Source organism: Glossina fuscipes, unplaced genomic scaffold, assembly GCF_014805625.2.
Source record: "Glossina fuscipes isolate IAEA_lab_2018 unplaced genomic scaffold, Yale_Gfus_2 27, whole genome shotgun sequence".
Taxonomy (NCBI): domain Eukaryota; kingdom Metazoa; phylum Arthropoda; class Insecta; order Diptera; family Glossinidae; genus Glossina; species Glossina fuscipes.
Genome location: NW_023998422.1, coordinates 9,476,391 through 9,501,541, shown reverse-complemented (window position 1 = coordinate 9,501,541; position 25,151 = coordinate 9,476,391). Strand labels below are relative to the sequence as shown.

The 25,151-nt window shown below is 34.4% G+C and overlaps 2 protein-coding genes across 12 annotated transcripts in view; one reads left to right on the top strand and one right to left on the bottom strand.

The window, feature by feature from the left end:
- Positions 1-12,601, bottom strand: part of LOC119635668 (DNA-binding protein Ikaros) — a 30,238-nt gene extending 17,637 nt beyond the window's left edge. Inside the window, exons 1-2 of one of the 6 annotated variants that reach the window (XM_038030597.1) lie at positions 9,668-10,012; positions 9,326-9,522 (exon numbers count right to left, since the gene is read on the bottom strand). The gene's annotated coding sequence lies outside the window, so the exon portion shown is untranslated. Of the gene's footprint in view, positions 1-5,146; positions 5,176-9,325; positions 10,013-12,571 lie in introns of those variants that run through there. The other 5 variants (XM_038030598.1, XM_038030601.1, XM_038030596.1 and 2 more) reach the window with 5 other exon arrangements.
- A 699-nt stretch (positions 12,602-13,300) lies between these two features.
- LOC119635660 (zinc finger protein 135) lies at positions 13,301-24,803 on the top strand. 6 transcript variants are annotated; one of them, XM_038030581.1, is made up of 13 exons: positions 13,348-14,159; positions 17,009-17,139; positions 17,243-17,319; positions 17,403-17,492; positions 17,884-18,044; positions 18,132-18,234; positions 18,326-18,650; positions 19,268-19,432; positions 19,511-19,694; positions 19,769-19,935; positions 20,015-20,627; positions 20,689-20,735; positions 24,478-24,617. In XM_038030581.1, the coding sequence occupies exons 1-12, from the start codon at positions 14,031-14,033 to the stop codon at positions 20,689-20,691; spliced, it is 2,148 nt and encodes a 715-aa protein (XP_037886509.1). In that variant the 5' UTR covers positions 13,348-14,030; the 3' UTR covers positions 20,692-20,735; positions 24,478-24,617. The 6 variants fall into 6 exon arrangements, 4 of the variants coding, with proteins under 4 accessions (XP_037886506.1, XP_037886505.1, XP_037886509.1 ...); XM_038030578.1 differs by lacking the exon at positions 20,689-20,735 and having other exon boundaries at positions 13,301-14,159; positions 17,415-17,492; positions 24,533-24,803; XM_038030577.1 differs by lacking the exon at positions 20,689-20,735 and having other exon boundaries at positions 13,318-14,159; positions 24,533-24,803.
- Positions 24,804-25,151: the final 348 nt, after the last annotated feature.

Sequence of the window (25,151 nt, the reverse complement as noted above, 5' to 3'; positions counted from 1 at the left end):
AGGCTTCCATCAAAAGCAAACTTTTACAAAGTAAAATTTTTGATATTTCAATACGAAAATAGATGAGGAATTTTATTAGGCGAAATGGCCGGCTCCGCTTGAATATTATACTTTTAGTTGTTGACTTTTGTTGTTGTCCTTCTCTTTTATGAAAATCATCCACATATAATATAACTTTTATCTGTCGAATTCCAGGCGTTTATTCGTTTCTATAGTAATCGGAAAATAGTCTAACCGCTGAACCTTATCCGCCGCTATTATTTGAAGTAAAACAGTTCCCGAATTTTGAAATCCAAACCTGGCCGTACATCACACTTACATGAGCCTTCAATATTTTATGGTAACTTTTTAAAAGTGCTTTATATTAGAAAGTACTCTGCTTACGTATAAAAGAGAAATCGTATAATTTGAAAGCGGCTGTTATGTGTACGAATAAGTTTTGAGGGCTTCTTTTGTAACATTCAGCGAAATTGGTACAATGTGTTTTCTTCAACGTATTGTCCATCGTTACCTGTGACTTTTCTCCATCTTTCAGGTAATTGTCCAATTCCATGTCGATAAATGTCTTGGTTTTTCGGCTACCCGAAAAAAGTTACATCTGCTGATACCAACAAGGAGGATAGGACTTTCTAGGTTAGAACTACAAACATTTCGTGGGCGAATTTTGTTATGTGGAACCGAATTTCTTGATAGTCTAATCTCACGATATCTTGACTTTTGGTACAGTGCGCCCATTTGGAGGAGCTGTTGCATCAATTATTGGGACGTAGTGCTTCTTAGGAATGGTTTCATTTAGTTGGAAAGGGAACCGCCAACGGTATTCAGTCCTATTAGGATTTTCAGTTTATTTAAGCTTTGGATGTTATAGCCCATGCACAATTCTTCGCTCGTAAGGATATAGCCGCGTTTTCTTTTGACTTTATGCGGAAAATTTCATATTTCTTTTTTTGGCACAAAACCACATCTATTCAAAGCTTCATGAAACTATGTTGTGTACGTTTTATTCTGCTCATTTATACAGTGGCTTAAAGAGGGTGCTCTGTGAACAGTGTGAAGAAATCACAGTTTCATTCTATATCCTACAGAATTAATTACAATCTCTTTTACCAAAACTGGACCGAACTAATTTGTACTGTCCTATAAAAGAAACTTGAGATTCATTAAATGCATTCAATTTGTTTACTTATTTACGTAAAAGTGAACTCCGAAAAACGAACTTCAAATTCTAAAACTATAATACTAACGAAAAGTACGATAAAATTAAAAAGAAGGAAAAAATTAAAAGCATTTTTACGTTTGCAAGAAACACATAAAAGAAAAAAAAAAAAAAAAGGAGGGAATTCGTCGTAGGCATGTGCAATCCTTTGCTTATGAACTGAAAGCCTGCAACTAACTGTACGCATGGAAGCCCGAGATATGATCCAAAAAAAAAAAAAAAAAAAAAAAAAATATAAAATATTTCGATATGCAATGGCTAGCCTTGAATTTATTCACCGGACCCGTTAACAAAATTAACATTAATGCATAAAACATGAAATCACTTGTGTCTATGCTGATTAAGTTTAATCATTTTAAGCTATCTGCAAATTCAACAGAGAACAATAAAGTTAATTTTATTTAATAAAGTCAGTGAGTTGTCTTGATTCGTTAAGCAATTTTAATATCAACATCAACTCTAAAAGGAATCCACGCTTTTGGAGATAAACTCAATTGATAATTTCAAGTGTGTATTCGTAAGGTGGTAAGATGACCATGAGGGTCTCATAGAAGGTTGCGTAAATGAATGCCAAAGACTACTCTTAAACGTATTCAATAAAAATTTAAATAACCAGGCACTGGGCACCAGACACTTACTATAAGAGAGATCTGTTCCTTCAAATTTTCTTGGTAAAAAATATAATGAAACAGAGGAAAACGCTATAGTCAGCCACAAGGTCCACTATTAAATGCCATACGCCACTTTGTTTAATACAGTTATTTGTATAACGTGGAACGTGATCGAAAAGTGATGCGATCCGAACCGGTCATGTGTACCAAATTCCATCAACATATCTCAAAATTTTGTCGTATAGTTTGAACAAACGAAAACAAGGCGAACAGACAAACTTAGAATCACTTGCTGAATCGATCGGCATAATAAAAGGCGCCTCCGTATCAACTTCTTCTGGGTTTTGCATGCATCCGCCAAAGCTTAATGTACCACCCTCTTGTACCACTAGTTTTATTGACTGCATTTTCCATATGTAAATTAAAACAAGGAATGTTAATAAATACTTTCAGATCGGAAGTTGAAATTAATTATGTCTAAGAGCGTTTCACCGATGAATAATGACTCAAACCCTTCATTTAAACCTTGAAAAATGCAATAATCATTCGCTATTATGCAATTTTGGGATTAATCAATTATTTCTGCATAAAGTTTATTATTTTTCAGGTCATCTAATGTCAAATAGGGATTATTTTACATTAACGAATCGATTCGAAATGCTTTTGCTAATAAAACGAAATTTTTGGCATTCCTTTCGTTTCTCTCAGTAGAATCTTATTCACATACTCATTTATTTATTCTTTTATTCTTTCCGCTCACAATTTCCCACACAAACATCAATATACAAAAAAACTATCAAAAACACATTTAACTAACTGCTCTATATTATTAATGAGAGGTTAATAAACTTGAAACGAAGATCAGACGAACAGGCAAATAAACAACTAATAGTATGTAAAAATATAGCTACTGCCTGTCGTCACATACAAAAAATGAAATACTTTGACAATTAAGCGCATTTTGTAGCTTTGCCGTGACCTGTTTAAAGTTTCAACAGCACCAGTCTGCTGCTTTAACCGTTTGTGTGTCTCATAAACGTTAAAACGAGCGCACAAGAAGAGCAGCACTAAAAATAGGTGAATATCACTTTTACATCGTAAATATATACATATATGCATATACATATATATATATATGTATCGATAAACACAACACAACACACGTCGCGCTAAGAACACAAATAAAAAGTAAAGAGAAAAACAACCGGATTTTCAATAATGTCCACACAATACTATCGTATTGCGGTCTTTTTTATTTATTTATATTTTCTTTTTATAGCAAATCGCCCTCACTGTCCTCCATAATGAATGAATGAACCCGAATTTCTCATTTCATAGGAAAGTACGCGGCAAAAATCAAAACAAACTTGAATAAAGCCAATGTGCGCTGCCCGAACATGTGCATAAAACCACTTTCCACGCTGTGACACACTTTGATTATACACACAAAGGCGCACGGAGGCATATTGAAGAAGCTATACATATATACGCACACGCACATCAATACACAATATATATATACAAATGCATATGCGTTCGTATGTTCCCAAACATAGAAAGTGGAACAGGAATTTCTCTCCCTATCCCCCTCCCCCTCCCTACCCAAAGAAATTGTACAACACGCTGGCATCAATGCCAAAGCTCGCTCTACATTCACACATTCCCTCATATATGTAAGTAGAAAAAATGAAGAAACACAACAGCAGAGAAATAAAAGAAGAAAAATGAACGCTAACGCTTTGCGCCGATGATTTCATAAAGCTGCATGTATTGCGAAATTGCGAACTTGCTCTGTAGTATGCGACTGCTAAGATTGCTGCTAAACGAACACATGCATACGTTTATATATATGCATGCATATTAGTTAATTAGTCCAACCATATGGACTAACAAAGTATCAGTCAACCATAAAGACGTTTAGTCACTGAGCCGGTAAGTGAGATGTCAGACGACGACGACGACGACGACAACAGTAGAAAATGAATAAAAAAACAAAAAAAAAAAAAAGAAACATAAAAAATAGAGCAAATTACTTAAATCAGCAAGCAGCAACAGTATTTGTGCTTGCTATAAATGTGCGCACTTATTACGGCCAAATTAAATAGCATTGTTTATTAGTATTCTTCTTGCTAGTGGTGAATTTATTATAAACGAAGAGCATAAAACAAATAAACGGAATATAATGAGAGCCATAGGAGAGCGTTTAAAGGAAATGAGTAAAGAATATAAAAACCTGAGAATATTTTTCAAGTTGCAGTTGGCAAACTTTGATATTTATATTTATATCCACAACCAACCACTTACAATACGTACGTACGTACGTAAACGTACGTCTCGCAATGTGTGTATTCAAAAGATTGCGAAAGTTTTTTTTTTTTTCTTCTTTTTCTGCTTAGTTTTAAATGTCAACATACATGCAAACAACCATTATGCATATAAATACAAGCAATGCCTTTATTATTATATACTATGTTTGTGAACTTGTTCCCCTTTGCAACACATATATGCCCGGACACAAACAAAAACATGTACGAAAATCTAAGTTACTGTATAAAAAAAAAAAAAAGAAGAAGAAGAAGAAGAAAAATGAAAACAAGCACTTATTCTCTCTGAAACTATTGAATGAATGCATTGCATGCTTGCACTTGCATATTTGTCAACTATGTAATTGTTGCTGTTGTTGGTTGGTTTGTTTACATCAAGTACAAGATGTATTCAATTATGCTCTTTTTTTTTTTAAGTTCTATCTCTCTTGATTTTTAAATTTTTCCTTTCGTTCCCTCTCTCGTACTTTATTTATTTACCTCTCCCTTGTAGGTGTTTGTTATGAGTGTTTATATATATGCGTGTATATATATATATATATACATATGGGAGAGTATTTAAATTTTTCTTTTTCGAGAGTATTGGAGAGGAAGGGGTTGAGTAACTTTTGTTTCGTTTGACCTAATTTTACTCTGCATCAAATATTTTATTGTTAATTTTTTTTTTTTTTCAAGTTGTTATTGCTTTTAGTTTTGCTTTTGTCCGCTGCACTTATACTGAATTACAAATGTTTAAGAAGAGAGAGAGAATATCTAAAATTCATTTTTAATAGAGTACTTTGCAAATGTGGTAGGTTATGTCCATTATATAGACAAATGCCATGCAAATAAGATAGAAAAACACTGATAATTTTTACTTAAAGCAAAAAAAAAAAAAAAAAGGAAGAAATAAATAAAAACTTTGCAAGTGATTTCCGTTGCTCTTTTTCTCCTGATGTAATTTCTAATTCTTATAATTAATTTAAAACAAACAATTTTCACCGTACACTACTCACTTATTTTATTAATATGTAATATTCAATATATCCAATAAATTCTTTGTTGTTGTTTATTTTGGTCCATATACGTGCGCATATATATATATATATATATATATATGTGCATCTAAAGAATAATGGTTTCACTTACACAACACAACGTAAGAACAAAAATGTAAAACAAACAAAAAAATAAGAGAAAAGAAACGCGTTTTTGCCCGTAACTTATGCAGGGCTTCTGTAGTTAGTGGTTAGCGTTTGGAAGTACAACTGAACTCTGGAATGCTGATGGCCATGGTGTGGCAGCAGCTGTTTGTTCACTCGCTTATGATTGTGTGCTTAATCATTACCGTATGTGTATGGTAGATTTGTTCTATCTAGTATAGTAGTATAACTATCACCACACTTATGGGCATCGCAATTCACCACAACAACCGAATTGGTTTTGCAGCAAAGTGGTCGCTTTGTCAGTTAGTCAGTCAGTTAGTCGTTGCTGTTGTCGTCATCAGTTTTTTTTTCATTTTGCATTGCTGGCATACGTTACGATAACAGCGCAACAGACGGACGTACGGACGCATTAAAATTGGGTCAACAGGTTTGGAGTGCTTAGTGCTCACCACCTTTATGATGTAGTGGTAGTGTGGTAACGGTACTAATGGTCTATTGTATCAGCCCATGCCTTTTTGCCTTTTTTTTCATTTTTGTTTCTCTTAAAAAATATCGCCATACACACACTTACATATAAATGTGTATAAACGTCCACATTTATATATATATGGATATGTATATATAGATGCATATATATATTTATATATGAACCTGTACTTGCTATAGAGTGACACTAATTTCACAAACCGCCGACGCATTGCGTTTATTGCACCACATGTGCTTTTTTTATACTTGCACGGGAAGGTTTGCTTTTGTGTGCGTATGTGTGTGTCAAAATAAAGACAAACTGCTTAAATCTTTTTGATATTTTGAGGCGATTTCGTTATATCTAAATAGGAGCATTGCATAATGATTTTTTGGTAATAAGGTTAAATTGAAAAAAAACGCCTATCTTTCCTTTCATGCCAAATAGAAATTTGAGGATAAAATCAGCTTTAGTCAAAGAAAATTGATTAAGAAATGAAACCGATCGTCCAACACGCTACGTCACTTCACCCATACAATTCTTTTTTTATTTTCGTGATGAAACGAAATGCGTACTTCATTTCCTTGTAACGATGCTCGCCCCTTATGTTGTCCCTTAAATTGGATGAGATACTCTATGGTGTATATTTGATGCGCTACTTTTTAGGTCAAGTTACTTTACTGTTACAATTACTTTCAGGATAAAATATTAAAAATTAGACCATTCCACCATATAAAGGCTTATTTTTCGTAGGTACGAGTGTATGCGAGTGGTTTTAAAAAGCTGGCCACTAGTGTAGCAAAGCGTTGCATATAATTTTCTTATAAGGGCTTTTTCAAAATAAAACGCTATATGTGGAGCGATTGTAAAAAGTCTTCGATCCAATCCAGCTTCAATATGGTCGATATATCGTACAAAATACATCAGCATACCAATTCAGAAAACGATTCTGCACCAAACTAGTATATAGTGGATCTTTATACCTGTCATATACCTCCGGACATATTTAATGTACCCTGCATCACAAACGGTAATGACGCAGTTTGCATTTTCGTATGTAGACGTCTTTTGGTTCGAGGAAGAATGCTATTGAGAATGGATTTCCCATCATATTGGGAAAAGTCTTTATATAGAAAGAATTGCAATTTTTAATATTTCTCAGCAATAGTCGGTAAAAGACATTATTTCGGATTACTTAACAAACGTGGAAAATATGAGTCGGATGGGACGATGGTTTGAAATACGTTTCAAGACTTTGTACGATAAAAAGCTCAAATTTTTCGAATTTTTTTGTAAAAACTTGGTAAATAAATTTAATATGCTACGTTTGTGTTACATATTCACTCTACGTTTGTGTTACATATTCAATCTTGCGGCCGCCTTGCCATATAAGGTCTCCTGAATATTAAACCCTTTTATAGTCACAACATATAAATTTGGATATCTTATAAAAAAAATAAGTGAAAAATAATAAGTTTTTTATCGATATATTTTACTTTACCAAATTTTGACTACGGCAGTTCATATACTATAACGTGAACCCTTTTAACTGTCTTTTAACTCTGCGAAGGAATATCTGCGTCAGATTTTAAATCAGTATCTCTTATGAGCTGTGCGACCTTTGACGTTTTAGACCAATATATTCTATCACTTACAAGCCACAGTTTTTTGACTATTACGAGCGACTTCAGCTTATATTCAACTTTAGTTACTAGTCATCCGCTAAACGCATTTAAGGAATCTCTTATACGTAGTTCCGTCGTACAAAGGCACGCACAAGTATAATCTCCGTTCATAGGCACACATTATTAACGGTAAAAATCTACCAAACAGTTCACTATATCCTACATCGCTTGTCGTGCAAGTGTGCGAATGTACGCAATGTACGCAAAACCCAGGAGGACTTAAAACTGACCACGATAAAAGATCAAAGCATGACGGGAGAAATTACTTTCCTTCTAACATGTTTAATCAAGCCCTGCTTAACTGTTCAACCGATTTTCTACCGATACTTTAACTAAGGCATTTGCTTAATTTAGTTAATCTCGCTTTACTATAGAAAATGGCAAATTCGTTATCATAAAAGACAAGGCAAAGGCGATTTGCCTTTGTAAGTAAAATAATACGGTTCCGTTTGGCTAACTCACCAAACTTAACAGCAAGATGTGCATTATAATCAAAAGCAATAACACCCATGACTCGAACAACAACTACTTGAGAGTTGTGCAAGCTGTGAATATTGTGCAAAACCAACATTAGCCAATTGAGAAATCTCCGCAAAAAAAAAAAATAGCTACAAATTTGTAAAGAAAAAAGAATAGCTGGTGGGAAGTGCGACGACGTCGGTCGATTAACTAACAGAACGGAAACACTGCGCCGTATAACATGTACACATACATAGATATTTCATAGATCTTCGTATGCGAGTGTTATGTACTCCCTCCTAATATATCTTTCAAAATTAAACCAATTGCTCTTGTTGTTGTTGTTATTTTCGTTAGCGTTAGTGCTGGTGCTGTTAATATTGCCGCTGCTGCTACTGTTGCTTTTGTTGCGACTGCTACCGTTGGTGATATTTTTGTTCCTTTTCGTTCATTGGTTTTCACAGAGAAAATCTTATTTGTAGGCTGTTGCTGCCACCGTTACTGCCTGCATTATTATTAATATGTTTTATTGTTGTTGCTATTTGTACTTCTTAGTTTCTGTGTCACAATTTCTATAAAAAAAAAATTAAAAAAAACATGCATGCACCTTAGCTTAAAGACCGTCTCTCACTTTTTATTTCCCTCTCGTAATCCCTCTGTCTAAACGTCTCTCACTCGCTCTCTCTCTCTCTCTCTTTGTTTTTCAGTTACATCTCTTTGTCTTCTTTTTGAACGCAAGCAATAACACAAAACAAAGCTTTGAAAAATCTAAGAACTTAAGAAAACTTAAGCTGCCAGCACCGTAATCTAGTTGGTGTGATGGTGTTGGCCAAGATGAATGTCTAAGCATACGAAACTAGCGGAGAGGGAGACGAACTGGCAGACAGGCAGGCAGCCAGAATACTGAATAAACAACAACCGACAGCCACCTGCAAACAAAAAAAACCAACACGAGGCTCTCGTGCAAACAACAACCACACACATATATGCACATACATACACATATGAACGCAAACACACTTAAGCACACAGAGCACAGAAATTATGTTGCGCTGCGTTTTAGTACCAATGAAAACGGCCCACAAGGTAAGTGAGCTTGTAACATAACCCAGTTAAGAAAATCGTGTATGTCGCAATACGAGGCAAATATATATAACATAAATACTAAATACCAACAACAGCAATCAACACTTTCTTAAATTTTGATAGCAATGAAGTTAAAGAACAAATAGTACTTTAGCAAATCCTCGAAAGCATAATCAAATCCTCAAATATATTGACGATAATATCTGAAGAGTTTATGCAGAGTTGTTGTTATTTCGCACTTCATATACACTTCATTCTCAATTATATATCAACTAGAGCAAGACGATGATTATAAACAAAAATAATAAGAAAAAGACAAACAAATAAAATTACCCTCAAAATATCCTTTTTGTTGTTGGTGTTGTTGTTGTTGTTTTAAGCGAACTTAACGGAACATCAACAAAGCTTTGTTTTCTTTTTCTCGTTTGTCTCGTTAAAAGATTAAAATCACCGCTAATTGTTTAACATCCGTTCATGCATGCATACGCGATTGTAACCCGAAGGATATTTTATTTAATGAATGGAGGAAGCTAAACACAGTAAAAGAAAGACACAAGAAAAAAAAAAGAACAAACACACTAACAAATAAAACAAAAAAAAATGGGAAAAAAGCCGCAATCTTTGTAAGGAGCGTTTTTGTTTTTTTTTTTGTAAATGAAACTAAACCACACGAACTAATTAGTGTAAGCGAACACAAACACGCACGCAGCCACGCACACAAAAAAACACATGCATATGCACGCATATGCATGAATGTATATACACACGTTTTTTAAACAAATTATTTATTTTATATATTTTATATAAAAGGCACGGAACACGAACGTAACGGAACAGCGAAAGAATAGAAAAATATTCCGCATCCGCAATAGTCGCTTAACGAAAATGAACTGATTGACAACGACGGTGACTAGAGTAGCAAAACGGGCCGAAATTCAACGCACACGTTCATATGTGAAACTGAAGCTGCAACTGCTCGGTTGGTTTTGGTTCCCCCTTTTTTCGTATTATTATTATTATTATTTTTTTTTTTTTTTTTTTGTTTTATTATTATTTTACTAAAAGTAACACTAACAACAATCCATAACGACACCACTCAGCACCATCGCGCTGACTTTGATTTAAAGTAATGTAGAGAACGTTTTACATGTTTATGGTGTTGGATTTCTTTATATATCAGTATTTTGTGTTTTATTCGCATGTATTGGTCTTTCCCGCATACAAACAGCATACTGCTCGCTTCGCTGCGTACTCTGTGCAGCGATTCCTCAAGGCCTCCTCCGATTTAGGCCAAAAATCTCAAGTGATCTAAACCAAGCAAGAGCTGTCGTCTGTCTGTTTGTTTATTTGTCTGCTTCATATGCCAGCCAGTCAATCAGCCAACCCAAGCTAGTCACTCATATGAAACAGACAGAAGTAAAACTAAACATCACAGAGTAGCGATAAAACAGAAATGAAGCGAAAGAGCACGTAAAACAAGTATTGAGAAATAACACTTGAACACACACACATACGCGCGCGCACACATGCCCATATGTAATAGACATACATCTATATACATATATCTATAATTGTGTACTTATATATATATATATATATATGTATATATTTGTATATTTATAAGTGCAATGTATAAAGTGCTACTTATGGCAAACAATGAAAGCTTTACTGGAAGAGACCATCACTTTAAGAATGAATGGTAATCTACTCCACAAAACAAATTCTAATAAATTATAACAAAACTTTAACATAACATTCAAGGACCCACCAAGAAAACTAACCCCGAGATAACATTTCCTTTTTAAGATTACAAATGTCCAAACGCGGGAGCCTGCGTAAATGTGCACAGTGGAGCCCGTTTTTGTACGAGTACATTTTCGGCCTACCCCTGAAATGCTGAAGTTTTATCCAACATTTCTTAATAAGAGAAACATTGGTTGTAAAGCCAAAGTGTAAAATTTTTTAAAGAATGTGGACAAAGAACTTGCAAAGCACCTTGAAGACACAAATTAGAAGATGGCAAAGGTGTTGTGTCACGGTTTAATGCAATAATCTGAGTCCACAAACTCCACAAGAAAAGTTTCGTGAACTGTTTTCTAATAAGGAAAAAGGTCTATGTCTAATCTTTTATAAAGCTTCAAATTCATATATGATAACTGACACGGGTAGAGGAGGAGGCCGAAATGCAAATGCTTACGAAACATCTCTCATGTACAAATACCTTAAACCCCAACGAGTTCAGAAAACAATTCTTGCTTGGCGAATGTCTGCCAAAGACGAGCACTATTGTAAAGTAAAGATTGGTTCCATTTAAAGGCACACTTTTGTCGGGAGAACTATTAAAGCAGGGTTAATAGCTAACCAAGAAACCATTTGTAGTCACTTCCAGATGGGTTGTTTCCACATAAAAATTACGCGCTAAGAATCTCTCATTTGCATAGCAAAAATTCGAAGATAAGTTGTCGCGTTGCTTGACGCTTTAAAAGTTTATCGTTTTGCTGATCATAGTTCCATTTACAACGACACTTTCTATTACTGCCAATATATTTCATTCTAATGCAGGACGCACCGCTTCATGAGCTTAAATCTCGATTGTCCAAGACACAGACTTCTACGCGGAATAAATCGGGAGCTCCATTTTTACAAGCATTTTCATACGCTCATTTTTGTAGTACTTAATTCAGTTTAGGCAGCTTGTATATAGTTATCTGCTTTAAAACTCTTTCGCAGAAATCCTTACTACTTATTACGCAGCCTAATCCCGTAGCTGAGCCTTTTTTAAAATGTGCTTCCTTAGCTCTGACTAGATAATTTTGCCCACCATTTAGGACACAATACTTCCACGCATTAAATCTACATTCTCAGCGGTTATTATTATTATTTTAATTTTAGACTAATGAAATGAATTCTTAGACTAAAAAAAGACATTGAGCACTAGCAACACAGGCTATCGGCTCTCTCAGCGGTTAAGCTTAACGAAATGTTTTAAAAATGTTGAGTAGTTTAAGGAATGTCAGATTTATATTCCACACAATCATTTCGTACAATTTCGTAACCCGCGCTATTTCCATTATTATTAGAGTAAAATCTATTTTCATGTAAACATCTAAAAAATATCTGCTTTAAATTCGCAATTTTTTATATTTTTTTTATTCCTTGCCCATTATTTATTCAAAATTACTTTTCAATACAAAAAAAACAGTGAAATTTCGTAACAAATACTTAGCAGTGAATTACTAAAAGAACATTGCAAAATGGCTTAGACTTGATAGCACTGTTTGCTGAGTACTGTTTAATATTGCTCTCTTCTCTCTCAATAAATAATCTATAGAACACCAGATATTTTGTATAAATGAAATTAGCACACAACACACAGCACTAAATAACTAAGCTGTGTGTAGGCGGGAAGAAAGGAAACTCTCTGATAAATACATGTATATAATTTACGTCATAACTATTTAGAATCTCTTGCTTTTCGTTTTTATACCAACGAATAACGATTAAAACGAAAATTATATCAAATCAATAAAATACTTTAATATATATAGATGTATTTCTTTTTTTATTTGCAATGCTCACATTTAAAACAACATATTTAACTTTCTTAAAAAAAATAAAAATAGTTCTTTACAAACAAATATATCACTTCATCTTTATGTTAAATATAATCTTGCAAACCGTTGAGACGGTTTAACGTTATTAACTAATGTTGCCAGTAGGTTTGGATTCATTATTATGTTAAGCATAGATAAAGAACGGAAGAAGTTATATTCAGCTTACACTGAATTTGGAATGACGAAAATACAAATAAATGTATATATATAATTAGATCAATGTGATAGAATTTGTAATTTTATATCAAAACAAAATTATATAATTATATATGAAATCATATAATTATATCGTAATATTACGAATAACAATTTTTCTTTTCGCTTATTAGCTTCTACGTTATCTTTTCGACGATAATCACATGTTTGTATAAAACAAAATTTGGTAGCCCTATCTGTCAAAAATTTGACTGCATTGAAACAACATCTTGCAAATTGAGTGATTTGATAGCACTTTTTGTAAATTTATTTCTTTTTTTAATAAAATTTTCTTGTAGCGTTAAATCTAAATTATTATGATGTTACTAATAAAGAGAGTATTAATTTTTAGTGAAGATTATAATCTTGAAAAGAAAGTTGTTTTCAATTGTGAAAATGTATACTTCGTTATTACTTCTAAATTACTTAAAGACAGAGTTGTTTTGTCAGTGCTGCATGTGGAGTTAGGTTTTTTTTATTAAGTACTCGCAAATCATTGCTGAGCGCACAACACAAACGTAGTTTTGCTTTCGTGTGAGTGGTGTGATTCTTTGTGTTAAATATATATGAAAAAACCAAAATGGCGACGTCAGTAGAGTGATGGAATTGAGGAATTTTTTCAATTGTGTTTGATTTTCTTATATATATTCACATATTAATCATATATTGGTGGTGTTTTTAAGCAATTACAACAATAAATTTAAAGACATAAACAAAACGCTGGCAATTAAATAAAACTCTTAAATGAAAAACTAATTGTGCAAAATTAAACGAAAACCCAGCAAGAATTTCGGAACGAGAGAATTTCGTTTCAGTTGAAAAAAAAAGTTACGCTAGAGGAAAAAATAAAAATGGCGCCCGCGACGTCTTGACTTTCTATTTTATGGCATTTCAACGAGTTGATTTTCTAATTTGTGTAATCATTTATTTAACAAAATGCTTTTTAAATTAGTTATTGAAATGTTTTTACCGAAATTAAATTAGGAAAAAAAAGTTAGGAAAAAGTATTCAAGAAGGAAAGGGGAGAAAAGTTTACAAAGTGTGTGAGAAAAAAAAAAATATATATATATATTGAGCAGTAATATCGGAACTAAACGTATGTAGTTGTGTGTTATATGTTGCCCCTTATTAATAATACATATATAGCATTTTGCTCGGTTTATGAACTGTAAAAGTGTGTGCGCGAGTTTGTGTGTGTGTGTGTAATATAAAAAACGAAGGCCTTGAATATGTGTGCTGCCCAAAGCAATCCAGCCCAGAGTTTCGGTGGTTACACCTGGGGTTTTGCGGATAATAGTCGAGCCGAATCAGTTTTGGAAATATCACCGAATATTAATTATACCGTCAGTAGTGAATCTGTAAGTTTTTTTTTAAACAAATCTAAGCAACAATATGTTGATATCATAAATAAAGGAGAGTACCATGAAAAAAAAAAACAAAAACATAAGTATGCATGAATTCATTAGTGTGTATGTAAACGCATACTACAAAAAAGCGACTGTACTACTGTACCGCAAACTACTACAATATGTTCATGATACAAATGATTAAACTGATAGTGTGTGTGCTTATATTTTTATACATACATACATATGTATGCGTCGCTCTCGACGTATGTTCGCATCAAAGTGTGTGTGAGATTATTGGAATACAGAAAACGCGCGCGTGATATGTGTGCGATATTTGTCAAATAAAATGTGTTGGTGGTAAAAATACATGCCTGGTCTTGTTTGTCCTAATAATTTTGTCTGACTACTTTCTTCAATGAATTTTTGCCTAAATTATAGAAAGATTAAAACAAATTATTTAAATTTTATTTAAATTAAGAGAAAACAGTAATTAATCCTTCTGCGACTCGATTTTTGGCGCCTAATGCAGATATGTATTCACACATGTGCACACACTTTCAATTATTATCAACATGACTGCAAGAGAGCATACACACACTTACGCAGGCAATATTCCAATTGCAAAAAAAAAAAAAGAAAAAAAAACTATATGGGTACAAGTTTACGCGCGCCAATTTATGTTGTTTTTCTTTCATTCCTTCAACCAACTGAAATGCACACTCAGCCACTAGTTCTCTTCTTGTTTCCATTGTTTTTATTGTTATTAAAGTGTATGTAGTTACACATGATTTTACGCATACATGCATTTATAGTTTGTTTACATTTCAAGCAATAGATAAAATTTTGGATGAAATTCATTCAGAAAAACAAATCGATTCAATTTTTTTTTCTGGTATTTCTTGACATTGGCATGAGTTCAACCTTAGTTCAAGACTATCTGGCTCACGTTCTACTCCAAAGGGTATCCAAAAGAAAAAAAAAAAGGAAAAAATTCTAAAAAGAGCTCGTTTGAAATTTATACCACATGCTCTAGGATCGCATTAATATTTGCATAGGTAAGTTCTTGTCAACCAAACTTTTGACAGCGAATTATTCTAGAAAGTGCTATATAACAATCGTGTATGAAAATAGAATTAGCAAAACTACTTCACTAAGCCAACGACCTTAAGCAGGCTAAGAGAAATCCAAATCCTACACCTCCTACTTCCATCCTGTCCCACTTAGGAAACGATGTGTACTTGCGAGTGTCTTGAATGCGCTATATGCTCGGGACTGTTTAAGTGCAGCATATCAAGTTGAGAAGTAAGAGAATAAATTTATTTTTTGTTGGATTGGATGACGGCTGCAGCGCGGGCTTCAAATAAATGTACAGGTGAAGCTGCTTATAGAGCGCAAAGAAAGCCTACATACAAGTGGAGATAAGCTGAGAGTTCCCGCTGTGGAACGCACAACTTTATTTACGATAAAATAAAGAGCCTCGTATTCGACTTGTCGAATTTGAAATAAAATAAAATATTACGGCTGCAGAAAACTCTTTTCATTTCACGTCTTACACGAATTTCAGCCACTGTTTAGCATCTTTAACTCTTCATAAAAAAAGAAAAGAAAAAGATTCATGAGTCATCTCGATTGATTGATACTGATCAACATCTGGTAAAGAGTATTAATTATTGGGAAGAATGTTTTGATTAGGTGGTAGGTTCATGAGCAGCTTCTCACACTAATTGGTCAATTTTGTACGAAATACATAAACTTCCTTTCACTTTCTATTTCATTTCCAGTGACTTAAGCGTAATCAATGCACTCAAGGTATTGTTGTTGTTGTTGAATTTGAGTACATTGTCAACAGAGACATCGAATTAGACATCTATTATCTTATTATGCGTGAGATGAAGCATAGGGATTTTAACACTGATTCAAAAATCCCAGGCCCAATGTTAAGTAGGAACTTAATGTCAATTGCAAGTATTCAAGCTTTCAAAACTGATGACTCATATAAACTCAATTGCATTCGATTGCTTCTTTCAAAACTTCCTCTATATGAAGTAAGTGAGCACGAAGTCTTCCTCCAGGATGGCAAAGTTATGGCATATGGTTAAACACATCAAAGAAACCCTTCCGTCCTTGCTAAAAGGTGTCCTTTTTGAGGAAAATTTATTTCGTTGCGTTGCGTAAGCAGTATGTCACTTGCTTTGAAGACATCAAAAGTTGTTAATGGCGGATACTATTTTGCTTTTGTATTGCAATGTTATCAATCAAATGTGTCTCTTTCCCAACTGCGTCTCCTTTGCCATTTCTTTCCAGAAAGTTCTCGCTAAAGTTTTCGGGAAGGTGAATTTCATTCGCCTAATGTCTTTTTCTTGCTAGATGACGGTAGGACAAATAACTGAAATAACTTTTTTATTTTGCTGTGACTGCTCGAAAATCACGTCACGAGATCGTTCAAACTAATCTGAAGGCGGTCGTTGTCCTTAATCGAACTACTTTAGGCCTAATTGTTTACAAATTGAGATAATCGGACCACCTTTCAAAGATTGCAGAGCTCTGCAAAATGGGGAACTTGGTGTCGCGAACTTTTCTCTTAACGTTTTATTTTTCTGAATGTCTTAAGCGGCAATGTTTAAATTCAAAGCGTTTCTTACGTAGAGTTTCACCAGCAGTAGACGTGACAACAGACTAAAAACACCTGACTGCCGGTTTATACAAGTCTTTTCGTCTCGAGCCTAGTGATGATCATGTTTACCGATATAAAATTCGAAATAAAGTCAAAAGTTCAAAAATGATAGTATTAAGTGCGTTTGTTATTTACACCGTTTGCTTGTTTCGGTTATCATATTCATTTCATGCAAATTTTGCAGATGCCCTATTTATTGTCAACAGATGGATCTTTAACGGTACAAAAAGACGTGAAGGGTGCTTTGGCTGCTAATAAAGGCGTTGTACGCCGTATGGTATTGGTGAACGATCCCTTTGCAACAGGAGCTCAGAGGTAATAATCGAATATTAGTCATTCATTCATTTCTTCCTCCCTGTAAAATATTTATTTATTTATGCATTTATTTATTTATTTTCTTTTTTTGTATTATTTTTAGAGTTATAACGGGTGCCTCGTCGTCGGTTGTCAAGAAGCCAGATCAACAAGTTTTGAGTTTAAATTGCGATAAAAACTGTAAGCTCGTCTCCTTAGAATCGCTTAAATGCGATTCCTATATTCAATTGAATATGAAATTGTTTAATTTGTAATTTTTCAAGATCTTCTTGTAGACCAAACGGATCAATCTCATTCTCTTGCCAATGGCATTGTGGATCCCAAGGCTCAGACAATATTAACAACCGCTGCAGGTGCGAAAACATATTTCAGTCCTATAGGGCCTATACATTTAACGGCCGAAGAATGTAATGAAATTTTAATGAAACGTGCTTTGGCCGCTTCACAAACACAAACAATAACAACCAATGACGGCCATACTACAACAACAGCAGCAAGTAAGGCTACATAACAGGATCCTTTAATAGCAAAAAGCGCACCGCATGCGCGGCAAACGAATGGATCATTTGTGTATCCTTAAAAAAATTAGCTGAAACGATTTTTGTTATACTCTAAAAACTTGAAACTCATATTTGTTGTTATTGTTACGTGTTAAGTTATTGCATTTTAATTATATTTCTTTCTTCATCTTAATTTTCATTTCATTAATTCAATCATTCCAATTATGGGTTTGGTGCATAATAGGTGATATATTGCCTGGCATATCAGTGCAAGTACAAAAAGTCATACAGGGTCTTGAGGACAATGATGAATCGCAAGGCGAAGCCCCTAACTTGAAGTTGGAACCGGGCACTTTAGACATGTCACCGAAAGCCGAATTACAAGAAAATATCAACTTTAGTGATGTAAGGGCATGATTATCGGTTAATTTATTTGTATGAGTAGTGAAATATCTAACTTGTTTTTTTTTTTTTTTTGCTTTTTTTTCATAGAATGATACCACTATTAAAAAGGAACGTCCTTACAGTTGCGAGGAATGTGGAAAATCATTTCTATTAAAACATCATTTAACTACACACGCTCGCGTTCATACCGGTTAGTGTTTTTGGCACAATCAATATATTTGCTTAGTTATTCTAATTTCTTTTCTCATTTTCATGCAATTTTCTATAAACATATGTAAAAGGTGAACGCCCCCACATCTGTACACATTGCGGCAAAAGTTTTGCCCACAAACATTGTCTCAATACACATTTGTTATTGCACTCCACCGATCGTCCCTATCAGTGCACCGAGTGCAAGAAGAGTTTTACGCTGAAACATCATCTGTTAACACACTCACGTGTACATTCGCGTGATCGGCCGTTTATATGTCCAGAATGCGGGCGTTCTTTCCCCCTCAAACGCCATCTGGTAACACATAGCAAATTCCACGCTGGTGAGAGGCCGTATGTATGCGAGGATTGCGGTGAAAGCTTTGCCCAAGAAAATCATCTAATTATGCATTCACGGTATAAAAACTTTTATGTCGATTTTTTATATCAAGTATATTGGGCGGGAAGGTTTGCTCTCTTATTAATGAATGAAAAATGTTCTTGTGTTTACACAGTTGTCGTGTTCGATCTGTTCATGTGTTAAAACGGAAACTGTTCGCCGCAGTAAAACAACTTAGACCGCTTGTATGCATTTTACCTTGTAGAGAAGACCACATAGACCACATAGACATTATTAAGCGATTTTTAGTAGATTTACAACATATTCCAATAGTAGTGAATAGACGGACGGTGTAGACCATCGATGAGGTGTTTAACGAAAGAGCGAAATTGCTAATCAGAATTAAAAAATTTCGGTGAAAAGCTCTCAAGCAAGCTGGAAAGCTACTCCTCGGAACCCAAACCTATCTTGTATATGACAATTTTTTCGGAACTAACACTAAACGAGGTGTGTCCTGCGAATTGTTTCAAAACTTTGCCGCGATCGGTGTCTAAAGCATCTTTACTAATCGAACCTTCCTTTATAATAACTTGGACCTTTCTTTTGTGGTGGATAAATGAAATAGTAAACCTTCCCGGCGACTGGCTTTATTAATATATTTCTTACTTAAGAAAAACGCTGTTTATATTTATAGATTCCATGGTTCAGTGAATCCGTTCGTTTGTCAGGATTGTGGTGTTACATTTCCCCGCAAGTTTCAATTAGTGAACCATGCACGCATTCACGGCAAAATACCTCACTCGTGCACAGTTTGTGGCAAAGAATTCTTACAGAAACGTACTCTAGTGTCGCACATGCGGTATGTTACGAGTTTGGAATCATTTTTGAAGACATATATTTAAATATTACTGAATTAATTTCCTTTTGTAATTAACAGTAGAGTTCATACGGGCGATCAGCCCTATCCTTGCATTAGTTGTGGCGAGGGCTTTATGACGAAGGCAGATTTGAATCATCATATACGTAGTACTCACGGTGGTGTTAATCCGAATTCCTCAAATACCGCCATAGTACCAACAAATACCATGATAAGCTCCCAACAGCCCACCCAACCAATACAGGTAGAAGAGAGAGAAGCTTTCATTTGTTTTATTTCAAATTTCAAATAAATACTTTTCAATTCATTAATCATTAGCAAATACATCAGACTCAGGCTCACACGACACAGCAGCAGCATCAACAGCAGACGCATCAATCACAAAACAATCATCCACAAACCATAACGGTTGTCAGCAATCCCAACAGTTCGGCTTTATTAACGGTAACATCAAACGATCCCAATCGACCTCAATACGGATGCCGGTAAGAAACACTATTCGCTTTTTTCATTCATAAGTGATTGCCCTTTATTGTCATCATTGCATTGTCGATATGGTTTCAGTGAATGTGGAAGTGCCTTTAACAGTCGTGAAGCCTTTGCTTTACATCAGCGTTTGCACACGGGCGATAAAAATTTGATGACCGATTTGTGTGCACTGACGGCCGCACTACCGCCACATTTCCTCAGTACGGCTAGTTTAAATCCGGGTGCTGTACCTGTTGTAGCCAATCCAAGCATTATAGCGCAAAATCAGATGCCAGTGCAAATCATATCATCGACGGGTCAGGTAATGTCACAAACAACATTGGTGCAGGCTGCTGCCACTACACATCCACAGTCAGTTGTGGCCGCTGTACCCACCGTAACGGTACAGCCTCATCATCATACCAATACCCAGCAATTGCAAAATGGTAATACTACGGCCCAACATCAACAGCCACAGCATCAACAGCAGACGCAGAATAAACCGAAATCACATTTCTGTGCCAGTTGTGGTAAAGGATTTGCGGCTAAACATGGCCTTATGCAGCATAATCGACGCCATCCGAACGGCGGTTGCACCGTACGTACACACGTTTGCGAGTGCGGTAAAGCATTCTTCCAAAAGAATCACTTAATGTTGCATCAGCGTCAGCATTTGGAAACTAAACCTGCCATTTCCCAACAACAGCAGGTGTGTTGAACAACTCAGTCAATCTTTCATACACAACACTCTCCCTCTCTATCTGTCACAGTAACTCTTGATTGAGATAGGAAACGTAAGGTTGTAGTTGTCCAACGTGTAAGTGTTTAAACAAAATAACCCATTTTTGCCGTTTACCTTTGTTTCTCTTCTTTTCTTAATTTTTAAGAATTTTTTTAATTTCCTTTCATATTTCATTGGAAAATGTATTTTATTTTGGTATCTTTCCCTTCACTTCATGTTTCTTTACAACATTACATACAATATTATTGACTATCTCAATATTTGGACAAATTTTGTATTCCTTTAATGGAATAACGGAACTTTTCAATGAATACCTCCCTTCTTTGAAAGGTAGTAGTTCGTGTATTTACAATTAATGGGATGCGTATGGGATGAATTCCGGAGTGCAAAAGATTTAAAATTTTGTTAAGACTTAGTTTCCCAAAATCGAAGTCATTGAAAGAAAATCAAACCCATCGAGTAAATAGTTGTAAGGTATGAAGTATATTTTACTTTATTTTTGCAACAATTCATTCTTCATGTTCAAATGTGAAGAGGACACAAGTAATACTATGACGGGCTCAATAGAACTGTGCTCTTTCAATTCGAAAGACCTAAAGTGAAACCACCCTCCCCCAAGTACAACTTAATTCTTCTTATTATCACTCATTTCAATCGATAACTTATCGTCACCTCTTATGGCTAAGTGTAAAGAGGGGATCCTTTTGTGGATGACCATATTCTGGAGATGATACTTTAAGTAAGATAGCTCCAATAATTATTTCCTTCTTTTTTTCATGAATATTAAATTTTACATAAAAGTCGGTAGAAACTTATTCGCCATCTTGAAAATTCGTCCATTACAGCTATCCACAAAGATACAATTGTTTGGCAAGTTTTGTCTTCTTGTCTTTGTTTATCTTGTCGGAAATTTTGATAAATTATTTGAAAAAGTGAGAAACGTTTGCAACATTTTCATTATCTCGGCTCATTCGTAATTTGTTTAGCTACGTTATTGCGCCCTCTTGACAAAACCAAACATTGGAAATTAAAAATTATTTCTTGAAAGTGGCCAAGCACCAGAGTAGAGTCTTTTTAACGATTGTTGTTAAAAACGACCTATAATCAGTACATTTGACTACCAGAGAACTTATATACCAATCAGCAATAAAAGACTTTTCGCCGTTCGCTTAACGCGGTAAAAATAACGAGTACAAGTTATTAAAGAAAGGAATAAAGTTTTTTAGTTATAATAATTTATCTAATGCAGGGTTTGATAAATTGAAATGTTTAAAGAGTTGAAGCAAGCAAAGCAAGCAAGCAGAAAAAAAAAAAACGTTGTACCTCTATGAAAATGTCTTGCCAAAGCGAGATATTCATCTACTCTTTTCTAAATAGTGGTCCCATTGCAGACGAACCGCTAATAGCCATTCTTGACTTTAATTTATAGAATCATGAAAGAAGTTCAGATATTAAGTTTTAATTATTATTTAAATACTGCCCCCCTTCGAGAATAGCGCTAGCAGTTAGAAGAAAAATGTACACAGTTTATGGTAACTCGGGCATGACTTTTCAAATGGACGTTTCATTAAAAATTTATAAATATCAGCAATACAAAAAATGCCCAATCCCCAAGATTGGTTTCTCGCAGTTTCGTTTAATGCGCAACGGAGGCCACTTTTGCTTTGATACTCTTATCCGAACTGATTCCAAAATAATTGCAATTATATAATAATGTTCTTGACTGTACGGGAAAGCTACGACAGCAGCCTAAAAAAGGAAGCCTTTTTTTTTTCAAAACAATTTTATTTGCATGGAAGTACGTAAGGTAATAGAATATTCGAGGATAAAAAAAAAGAATCACTAACAAATGGTAACACAAACACTTAACTAACAAATGGTAACAAATGGCAACAATAATCGTGAAGGGCATCTGTGTCATGCAGTGTAAGTGCCGCAAATTTCATTGTAGAAAACGAAAAAGAAGATATTATTTTATCTGCATGCATCTACAGCCAGGCAAGTACATAAGGTTTTTTTTGGATATACACACATTTTTCTGTGATGGGCGACTACTGGATTGAAGGATTTCAATTTTTGATACAAAAAAGTAAATGTTTCGTTAATAATCAATGTTTAAATTAACTGACCAAAATTATCCTTCGTACTTTCTGAATCAGTCTAAGCTTGTCTGTCCGTCCGTCCGATATCTTTTAATGTATTTTTGTGCTCAATCTACAGGACGCAATTTTTGAGATGCGTTGATACTGAGGCGCTTTAATCCAAGGACGAGCGCTCTTGAATATGGTTCAAATCGGTCGACTTTTTCCATTACCTTTCTTCATATAGTGCTCATCACAAACTTGTATCTTTCTGGCTCATAATAGTAAAATACCAAAGAATTCAGTCGCACCAAATTTGGGCGACTTAGATCTATTGCTTGGGTATCACCGCATATAACATTTCTCAGCAGATTGTTGTAAACCCGTTATATAAGGCCAAAATCTTGTTCATGACAGCAATTTGACATAAAATAATGGGGATCAAATTCGAACAACAGAGCTCTATTTTCTTGATTCCAATTCATATAAGGTATGTCATGAATAGTAAGCCCTTGAGAAAAAGATTTAGTTTTCGATATTTTTTCATGAAAATTGGTCCATAATAGCGATGTAAAAAAAGAATTATGGGTGCGGAATTTGCATCACATAGCCCAACTTTTTTAGACCTCAACATATATAGAGGTTATCATCAAAAGTGTGCCTTTGCATGATAATAACGTGCAATTTTTGGCCTATTATTACCAAAGCAAGTGAAAAGTGAACTGTGTTAAGCAAAATGCTATAGCATATCCAAAGGTTGGCCTAGCCCGACTATAATGTCTCTTACGTGTTAAATCTTAGAATTTTTATCTTAAAACTAAAATAATACGATGAAGATAAGTAGCTAAAAATCTCATGTTTTTAAAACGTGTGAAGGTAGACGCATTACTAAGTAATGTAACGTAGCATCAAATCGTATTTTTTACATTCCATCCCATTTTTGGTATGAAGATATATTAAGTTTGCGTGGATGATTGCGGTAACCGGAAGGGTGCCGACAAGTGTCTGTTTGTCAGTCCGACTGATTTTCTTCTATTCAATATATGGATCGTAATTTTTGGAGGTATTTTGATGAAGTTCGGTGCACTAACATTTTTTCACGCACGGACGAGCGCTAATGAAAATGGTTCGGATCGGATCACATTTTTTCAACCTCTTCTTCCCATAAAAAGCCTTATTTTCAAAAGTTTTTATATAATAACGAATAAGCGTAGGTGCGTGCTGTATGGTATGACAGAGCAAACGTCAAGAAAATAAATTGTTTATGATTAAGATTAGATGCTTCACTACAAATATCTCTTTTCTTGGCACAAGCACTCGCAATTTCTTCAAAAGTTACCCTAACATGTATTTGGTTGGAATTCCTTTTAGAGTTAGAAATCCCCGTATAAGACCTTAGGTTGTCAATTTCGCGTAACGACGAGACCATTTGACACATGTAGTCTCTGCGTAACACATAGAGAATTTCTGGAAGAAAGTACGCTAATCATAAGATGAATCTTTTCACTCACATTCAAAGCATCTATTAGATGAATAAAAGAAAAAATTGTTCTTTCTTCTTTCCACCGTAAACTGGCTTTCTCCTGCGACAGTTACTGTCACAATAACGAAGTACCATTAAATCCTTAATCCTTTCTTTCCCTTTGGCATTGTTGTACTGTTATTTGTTGTTGTTTTTTTTTTTTTCTCATGATTTTTTATATTAATTTAATTTTTTAACATTTTGTACGCCTAAGACATAAGGGTGTGACTATCAACAATACAAGCAGCTACACTTTCTTCTTTCGACAGAATGCGAATGCACAGCAGCAGCAGCAGCAACAGCAACAGCAGCAGCAACAACAACAACAACAACAGTTAGTCCAACAGCAGCAACAAAGTCAACAACAACAACAACAACAACAACAGCAGCAGCATCAACAGCAACAACAACAACAAATGAATACTAGAGAAGTTATGATTGGCAATCAAGCGGTACACGTGCAAGTATTGCAAGGAACAAATACCGCACAAGTTATTAAATATGAACTTAACCTACCACGTGGTGAACCAAAGCATTAAATAGAAAGTAAAGTAAAATAGGAAGAAGAAAACTAAAGAAAAAAAAAAAGCAAAGAGAATCGGAGAAAACAAAGCAGCAAAAACAAAAAAAAATTTGAGACAAAAGCGTTGTTTTTCTTTGCTTTATGCGTTTTCCCCGTTTTCTTAATTTTCCTTTTTAGTTTTTCTTTTTGTTTGTTTTTTTAATAAGCTGTGTAGTTTATAATATAAGTAGTTGTTGTTGTTTGTGTATTATCAGCAGATCTTTTTCATTTTTATTTATTTATTTTTTTGTTTTCTTTTATATTTGAAAAGAAAATTCAACAATTGAACAATTTTATTAAACAAAAAACACCCACACACGCGTCCT